Consider the following 9318-nt stretch of genomic DNA (forward strand, 5'->3'; position numbering starts at 1 on the left):
GCTTCGAATTTCATGTACTAAGATGCATGTAATTTTTTCTCTGCAGTTCCCTCCATTGCTTAGAAGTAAGCACTAAGCTTAGAAGGTTCACTAATGTTTGTTCTTTTTTGTTGCTTCTGTTGCACTTATTTATGTATTTCCCTCGGCATTTATTCTGCTGTCCGCTGTGAAGGAGGAATCTCCCTGGTTAGCCAATGGTTCAGGTACCATCAGCCAGCCCAGCTCCTTCCACTGATGTGACGCAGCTTCTTCATCCTGAACTCATCATAAACAGACTCTGTCTCTGGGTATTTCCACTGGGTCTTAGCTCAGCCCCAGACTGTTTTACCTCCTTGCCCTGCGTGCCCAGGACGAGACAGAAGGGCCCGCCATGTTGATTCTCATGACAGCTTATTGGGAACACGTCTAAATGATGGCACAGCCAATACCTCCCCCCTACTCTCATCTTTCTCCTGAAAATTATACTGGTAATTCCCATCCGTCATTCTTCCAAATGAATTTTGGAGTCACTTTGCCCTGTCCCTTCAAAGTTGCTTTGGACTTCTCATTGCAATTGCCTTAAATGTATGCATGGAGAAAAATGGACATTTTCAGAGTCATCACACTTTGGGAAGGGCAGGGACTGCAGCAGGGGGTGCACTTTCTGACCCCCAAGGAGGCGAAGGAGAGAAAGGGCAGCTGCAGAGACTGTTGCGGGGCACTGCCCCCTGGTGCGGAACACAGGTATTAGAACCCACTGGTCCCGTGGCTGGACCCACTGGCCTCCCTCTGGTCCTCTTTCCAAGTGGGGGCTTCCTATGGCTTCAGAGACCCATTGGGTTACAGCTGCAGCTCAGGCCTTAGCTCCCAGAACAAGTTCCATCCTAAAAATCTTTCAGGAAATCGTAGCCAAACATCCCAATTCCACTGCTAGGTTTGCTAACTCTACTTAGGAGGTACAGACCCAATGGGTCATTACAGCCCTGCGTGTTCTTGGGAAGGCACCGGGTGGGAAGCAGGCCGAATGGAGGTCTATATTAGATCCCAAATGTAGATGCCCTCACCTGAGCCTGCAAGAGGGCCCTGAGCCGCAGCACCTGGCGTGGAAGCCTGGGTGTGGGCCCCACCCACCTGGCCCCAGCCTCCCCACCCACCGCCTTATCCAGGGGCCTCAGCCCTCTTTATCCCACCTGGCCTCGAACACCTCAGGCCTGGTGGGGCACCCAGGCCACCACTCCTTGGTTACACTCCTGGGTGGAAATTGGGCTTGGCTCAGAGCCTCTCCCCAACAGACACGAGGGGTGGATATGCTTCCATTTCTTCCATTTTTAAATCTGGTAAAGAATTCCTCTAGCTTGCCTGAAAAGCATTACTAAAAGACACTACCTTTCAATGTTTTCGTCTCGTTCTCTGCTGGAAATAATAAAAACAACCTTTGGATGGAGGAGAAATAACATAGGGAGAAAGAAGAATCAAACCACCAGCTCGGTGGATAACTCGAGGTGCTAATTTCCAAAGCAAACTGCTCCCTGTGACCGGTCCGCGGGCTGGTGGCCGCACGCTCCTTCCGCGCAGCCTGACTTTAATCCTTCCAGAGCTGAGAGTCCCACAGAGAGAAATGCAAAACATCCCCGAAAGCTCCCTGAACGAACATTTCTGTCAGTCCAAGAAAATAATCCAGCATCGTTTCTGAATTTTCACAGACAATTCTCCTGACAGGAGAGAGAGCAAAGTCATTGATGCTAAAGGCGTTTTCTGACCTTCAGATGCAAGGCGCCTACACCAGTCCTCACGTCAACACCAACGACAGCCCCGCACTGCGCCGGTCTCTGCCAGCACCCCCCGTGTGAGAGGACCACAAAATCCAGCACAATCCAGCACGTGCAGGCGATGGCCAGAGACGGGGATGAGAGAGAGGGTGGGAGGCTCTCCAGATAGCAAAGGATCGCACCAGAAACCCTGCACCAAATACGTAACTGAGTTTATGGCCAGCCTTAGGGTAGCCAACCCTGAAGTTCATTTCTGAGCCTCTGAATTTGCCCCAAAAGAGAAAGTAAAATGAAAAGGCCAATCTGTGGCATACCTAACGTGGGCTGCGTGATGTGGCCCCAAGTATGGCGGAGGAGAACGGGAATCCCGGAGCAGATGGCCCGGTCAGAACCCCTGCTTTCCCAACTGCTGCCTGGCCTGGCTGCCTGCCTGCCTTCCTGGTTCTGTGCCTGTGTCCTCCTGGGTTACAGTGGAGACAGCAGAGAGGCAGCCTCCGGTTCCGGTTCCGGTTCCGGTTCCTGCTCAGCATTTGAACCATGGTACCAGAAGCACAGCTGCTGTTCTGAGGACTAGACGGTGTCCAGACACATAGGCCTGGGGGTCAGCGTGCAGGCTTCCCCCACTACGCCCCGCTCCCGCTGTCCCTCCCTCCAACCCTCCAACCCTCCAACCCCAGACACACAGGCCTGGGCTGTGCCATGCAGGGTCCCCCAACTGCCCACGCCCGCCCCGCACCCTCCCCCAGCTTCTGCCATCCCTCCCTCCAACGCTGGGGGCAGCATCAGGATGGAGCTAGGTCTGGAAATGTGAAGGTGTTTCAGACCAGGCGCTGACACTCAGATGGAAAACCGCACCCACTCCCGCCACCTTGCTAGCAGCTCAGGACACAGCCTAGTGCCTCCGAAGACATCGGCCCACATCCTCCCCTGCCACCGGCTCCTGTGCATGTGACCTTATTTGAAAAAAGGGTGTTTGCCCCACGTTCTCGCTTATGAGTGGGAGCTGAATGATGAGAACACATGGACGCATGTGGGGAACAGCACTCGCTGGGGCCTGTGGAGGGGCAGTGAGGAGGGAGAGCATCAGGAAGAAGAGCTAATGGATGCTGGGCTTAATAACCAGGCGACGGCTGACCTCTGCAGCAAACTACCATGGCACACATTTACCTGTGTCACAAACCTGCGCATCCTGCACACGGACCCCTGAACTTAAAACAAAAGTTGAAGAAAAAATAAATTAAACTGGGAAAGAAAAAAGGCGTTTGCAGATATAATCAAGTAAAGGATCTCCAGATGAGGGCGTCTTGGATTTTCCAGGCAGGCTCTAAATCCTTGGACAGGTGTCCTTGTAAGAGAAAGCAGAGGGAGATTTGAGACAGAGACACAGGGAGAGCGCAGCGTGAAGCCAGGGTCAGAGACCGAGGTGATGTGTCCACAAGCCAAGGGGAACCAGGGGTTGCTGGAGTTGCCAGAAGCTGGGAGAGAGACAGGCCAACCCAGTCCTTGGTCACTTGTTACAGCACTGCAGGAAACTCCTGAGTGAGGCGCCTCAGGCCCTGTCCCTGGGGAGCCCCCGACTCAGAGAGGAGAAGGGCCTCCACAGAGGATGCTGCCCTTCCCGGCCCTGGGGCAGCGACGCCCTGCAGACCCCTGGCCCTGGCCACCTTAGCGGCACCTACACACAGGAACAGAGACTCCCCCGTCACCCTGGCGCCGTCCCCATCTAGTCCGAGCCTGGAAGGTAGGGTGCTCTGCTGTCCAGCAGGCTTTGTGCATTTCTCAGGGTCAGAGCGGTGTGGGCCCCACCCTGCCTGCCATACTGACCAGAACCAGAACCGACACCCAGTCCCCAGCAACATTCTGTTTAAGACCTTCTGGCCCCCAAGTTAACCTGAAGTCTCCAGCCTCCTCCTGGGTCCCGCTCACCCAAAGGAAGCCCACCCCTCGAGACCAGGCCTTCCCACTGGATCCACGGCGGAGAGAACACCTGGGGACCCTGGGCCCCACATGGCGAGGGGCAGGTGGGAAGCAGCGCAAAACCGTCTCCCTGCTGGGGTGCAGGGATGGAGGAAATGACCATCCACGCGACTCAGCCTTTGAGAACTGCACGAGAATGACACCCCTGCTACTCCCCTGCAGCCTGCTCCTGATCCTCAAACCCATCCGAAAGGCCCCTTCCCCGCCTGCGTGGAGAGGCATTTATTTGTGGAAGTTGCTTCTGCTGCTGTCATGACTTGCCAAAGAGTAAGGGCCGTGTCTGCAAGACACCACCTGAGCGCTCATGATTGCCTCAAGCGCTCCGGACCCTCGCACGCAGCCCTGGGACCCGCCAAGCCCCAGCCCTGGCTCCATGGTGAAGGGAGAGGCTGAGAAACATTCCTCAGCCCAAAGTGCATCCCCCAAAGCACAGCTGTCTCTGGAAGCCAAGGACCCTGCATGCAGGAAGAGCCTCCAGGCTGCGCACTGACCTCCAGCCTGGGGGAGCTGGTGCAGGCACCTAGAGGACCCCACCCTTGGGCTGCCCTTTGGCACGTGGCCCCCTGACTCCCACATCCATCAGAGAATGAGGGCAAAGGCAGGACCCACTGATTTTGTAAAATGCAAAACCATAACATATGGAAATTAAGATAAGAACCCACACTTCCCAGCTGAGATTTCCAGGGGCAGGAAGATAAATAATGATTTCATCTAGAGCTTGAATACACACCCAGCACAAAGCCGTGCCCTCTGATTGGAAGGCCTCGCATGGTTGATGCTGCCACCTGCTGACAGAAATGGAAATAGCTTCTTCAAAGCCCCAAGAAATAGACAAACTCAGGGGCTCCCCTCCCGGGACCTCACAGCCAGACCCCAGTCACAAACCATCTTCCCTGCCCCACCACCAGTGTGTGTGGAGAGAGCGGCCATCTGGCTGGACGTTCCATCATGCACATGTGTGACACATCATTACGTGTGTCCCCCAGAAAGGCACAGTCCCGTCTTAACCCCAGTGCCTGTGAATATGACGGGTATGGTTTGGCTCTATGCCCCCACCCCAATCTCATCTCAAATTGTAATTCCCCACGTGTCGAGGGCCTGGTGGGAAGAGATTGGATCATGGGGGCATATTTCTCTCTTGCTGTTCTTGTGATAGTGAGTTCTCAGGAGATCTGATGGTTTAAATGTATGGCACTTCCTGTCCCCCACCCCTGCCGCCATGTAAGACGTACCTTGCTTCCCCTTCGTTTTCCACCATGACTGTAAGTTTCCTGAGGTCTCCCCAGCCAGGTGTAACTGTGAGTCAATGGAACCTCTTTCCTTTATAAATGACCCAGTCTCAGGTAGTTCTTTAGAGCAGTGTGAAAATGGACTAATACAGAAAATTAGTACCAGGAGGGTGGGGCACTGATACAAAGATACCTGAAAATGTGGAAGTGACTTTGGAACTGGGTAATGGGTAGAGGTTGAAACAGTTTGGAGGGCTCAGAAGACAGGAAGATGTGGGAAAGTTTGGAACTTCCTCGAGACTTGTTGAATGGTACTGACCAAAATGCTAATAGTGATATGGACAATGTCCAGGCTGATGTGGTCTCAGATGAAGATGAGGAAATTACCGGGAGCTGGAGCAAAGCTATGCTTTAGCAAAGAGACTAGGAGCATTTTGTCCCTGCCCTAGAGATCCATGGAACTTTGATTTTGAGACAGATGATTTAGGGTACCTGGCAGGAGAAATTTCTAAGCGGCAAAGCATTCGAGATGCGAGCTGGCTTTTTCTGAAAGCGTACAGTCATGTGCATTCACAAGGAGATGATCTGAAATTGGAACTTAGGTTTAAAAGCAAAGCAGTACATAAAAGTTTGGAAAATTTACATCCTATGTGGTAGAAAACCCATTTTCTGGGGAGAAATTCAAGCCATGAGCTATAGAAGTGTCTCCAGGGCATTTCAGACAGCATCATAGCAGACCCTCCCATTACAGGCCCAGAGGCCTTGGAGGCCAAATCAGCTCCAGTCAGGGTCAAAAGGGGTCAAGGTACAGCCCAGGCGGAGCCTGTATGTGTGCAGAAGACAAGAGTTGAACTTTGGGAGCCTCTGCTTAGATTTCAGAGAATGTATGGAAATGCCTGGATGTCCAGGCTGAAGTCTGCTGCAGGGGCAGAGCCCTCTCTCATGGAGAACCTCTGCTAGGGCAATGTAGAGGGGAAATGTGGGGTGGGAGCCCCCCCAGAGTTCCCACTGGGGCACTGACTGGTGGAGCTGTGAGAAGGGGGACACTGTCCTCCAGACCCCAGAATGGTAGATCAACAGCTTGCACCCTGCGCCTGGAAAAGCCACAGGCACTCGGACAGAGCTTCCCGAGGCCTTGGAAGCCCACTCCTTGCATCAGTGTGGCCCTGGATGTGAGACATGCAGTCAAAGGAAATTATTCTGGAACTTTAAGATTTAATGACTGCCCCACTGGATTCTGGACTTGCATGGGGCCTTTAGCCCCTTTGTTTCGGCCAAGTTCTTCCTTTTGGAATGGGATCATTTACCCAGTGCCAGTACCTCCATTGTATCTTGGAAGTAACTAACTTGTTTTTGATTTTACAGGTTCATAGGCAGAAGGGACTTTGTCTCAGATGAGACTTTGGACTGTGGACTTTTAATGCTGTAATAAGACTTTGGGGGACTGCTGGGAAGGCATGATTGGTTTTGAAATGTAAAAAGGACATGAGATTTAGGAGGGGCCAGGAGTAGAATATGATATGGTTTGGCTGTGTCCCCACCCAAATCTCATCTCGAATTGTAATCCCCACATGTCGAGGGAGGGGCCTGGGGGGAGGTGATTGGAGCAGGCGAGCGAGTCCCCCATGCTGTTCTTGTCATAATTCTCACGAGATCTGATGGTTTAAGTGTGGCACATCCTGCTACCCCCGCCGCCATGTAAGACGTGCCTTGCTTCCCCTTTGCCTTCCGCCATGATTGTAAGTTTCCTGAGGTCTTTCCAGTCATGTGTAACTGTGAGCCAATGAAACCTCTTTTCTTTATAAATTACCCAGCCTCAGGTAAGTTCTTCACATTAATAGCAGTGTGAAAACAAACAAACACAGTGACCTTATTTGGTCAAAGATGCTGATGATCAACTAAAGATGAGGTCACTAGGGTGGTCCCTAATCCAATAGGGATCTTGCAGAAGAGACCCGCCGGGAGAAGGTCATATGAAGATGGAGGCAGGGATGGCAGCAGTGCATGAGCAAGCCCAGGATGCCAAGCATGGCTGGCAACACAAGACATTGGCAGAGTAAGGCATGCCTCAACCCTCAGGGCTGCAGAGGGAGCATGGCCCTGGCCACCCCTTGATTTTGGACTTCTGGCCTCCAGAGCTATGGGGAAACACGTTTCTGTTGTTTTTTAAAACAAACCAGTTTGTGATGCATTGTGGTGCATTTTTCTGGTGACAGAAGCCCAGGAAACTCATCCATACTGACTGAAATGTGTTTATTGTCTAAAACACAGTCCCTCCATCATCTATCCCTCCTGTCATTTCTGGAATTTATGTATAGACATCCAAGTCACTCCCCATATCCACAGAAGGCTCAGGCACCTGGTTCATAATCCTCATTGTCCTGCCAGCTCCCGCCAGCAGCCTGCAGCCTCGGCCCCAGCCAGTGTCACTGGCCCTGGGCTCCCATGCCCAGGGTTCTTCATCCCACTCCCTGGGCATCTGGTTCCAGGACCACAGCTCCATCCTTGGCGTCCGTTCAGAACTCTCCCTCATTCTCCCTCTCTCTCGCCCCCATTCTCTCTCCCTCTCTCTCTCCCTTCCCCTCCCTCTTTCTCACTCCCTCTCTCTGGAACCTCTGGTTCTAGTTGCTCATCACTGACCACAGCTTGCAGTGTCCAGGTATTTCTCATCGACATTCACTCAGCTCCCTCCTCACCTCTGTTCTTCCTCCCTCAGGGGTATTCTCCCACTCACCAGCGCCTGTTGGATCTGCGGCCATTTCTAACCAGACTGGACACTTGGACCTCAAGGTCCCCGCTGGGGAGATAGCTGGGAGACACACTCGTCTGTAAGTCCCTCTGGCCGGTCTTGCTGGGCGTGCCAAGAACACATTGCCCTGCCCACTCTTTTCTGGGCCATTTCTCAGGCCTGTGCTTGCAGTGGGCACCCTTGCCCGGGAGACAGCCTCCCTCTGGGACAAAGACCACATTGGTCCACAAGCTCCAGGGTGCCGTTTTGTAGCGCACCCACTGTGGTGCAACATGTGTCTGGGCACATCAGCGTCGCCCATTTCCCGTTGTAGTCTTTCCTCTCTGACTCGGGGGTATTGCGTGTTTCTGCCAGCGCCCACGCAACTCTGGCAGGCTGGCCTGTCTGCTGGCAAGTGGGGCAGAATCCCTGCACTCCACCATTCTTGGGTAAACACTCCCTCGAGGATCTTGGCCTCCCTTTTCTCCCTGGTCTTTGACCACTGCTAACCAGCAAACTCCTCCGTCTAGACCAGCCCAGCATTGGTTTCTCCCCTTGCCCTAGATGCCGCGTGGGAGGCGCCACTGCAAACTTCCCTGGGGTCTCGAAGCTGCTCAGAGATCCCCATGCCCTTTCCTGATCAGCTCTCTCTGTCCGTTTCTCATTCCGGCGATTCTAAACTGTCCATCTTTACCAGCACTCCGCTCCATCCCCACTCCTTGACTGAAGGAAACAGATGTACCCTGAACTCATTCTCCCCCCACCTCACTCTCCTCGCCTGCGTGCACCCCGCCTCGTGTGTCTTCCTCACCTCCGAGCAGAGGGATCTGTTCTCCTGCCCGAAGGTAACCCCGACCCCTGGACTCCGCGCCTCCTTCCCGCAGCCTCCTCCAGATTGCGGGTCCGTTCATCGCCCCCTCCACACGCGCTGGGGGCACCTCCGGGAACTGGGGCTAGCGCAGGGCACACACACGTTCCACCTCGAACTGCGAGCGCTGACCAGGAGCTCTGGGCAGCCTTCCGTGCGCACTGGCTCGCTGAAGGCTCGCGACAGCCTGGGAGCTGCGGCAGCCAGGGCCTGGGCGCGCACTCCAGCACTTTCTACCCTCCCGCCTCAGAGTGTACTGTGCTGTTGATCAGTCACGAATGCGCCGTGTGTGACGAACGCCGGGTCCCGGCAGGAGACCGCTGCCCGGCGTGCGAACTCCCCTTCGGTGCACCGGAGCCACCGCTCCGCATCCTCCAACCTCAACTCCCGGGCACCGCGACCCTCCGTGCAGTGCGAGTTCCCGCCTGCGCTCCAGAAGGCCGAAGGGGCATCCCACTTGTAGGGCGGGTCACCCGCTTTCCCCGCGGGCCAAGGGGGTCCAGGATTCCCAGCCCCTCCTTCCGGGCCGCTCCGAGACACCCTGGCAACCGGCTTCGGCCCCGCCCCTTCTAGTCCTGTAAACAGGAAGTGAGCCTGCGCGTGACGGTCGCTTCCGGCGCGGGGAGGGGCAGGAGTGATTGTGAAGGGCGGCAGGGCGGAGCCAATCGCGGAAAACGGCAGGAGGAGAACCAATCCCGAGGGTCAGCGGGCGCGGGAAGGGGTGGAGCCAGAAGCGGGGCCGGCAAGGCGGAGCCAATCGCAGGGGTC

At 54.7% G+C, this 9318-nt stretch overlaps 1 protein-coding gene across 1 annotated transcript in view; it reads left to right on the forward strand.

The window, feature by feature from the left end:
• The first annotated feature begins 4749 nt into the window (after positions 1–4749).
• TPRG1L (tumor protein p63 regulated 1-like) overlaps positions 4750–9318 on the forward strand; it is a 9420-nt gene continuing 4851 nt past the window's right edge. Inside the window, exon 1 of the mRNA XM_011988452.1 lies at positions 4750–4756. Within this exon, the coding sequence (XP_011843842.1) occupies positions 4750–4756 (7 nt within the window). The remainder of the gene's footprint in view (positions 4757–9318) is intronic.

Source organism: Mandrillus leucophaeus, unplaced genomic scaffold (assembly GCF_000951045.1).
Source record: "Mandrillus leucophaeus isolate KB7577 unplaced genomic scaffold, Mleu.le_1.0 Scaffold330, whole genome shotgun sequence".
Lineage (NCBI taxonomy): Eukaryota > Metazoa > Chordata > Mammalia > Primates > Cercopithecidae > Mandrillus > Mandrillus leucophaeus.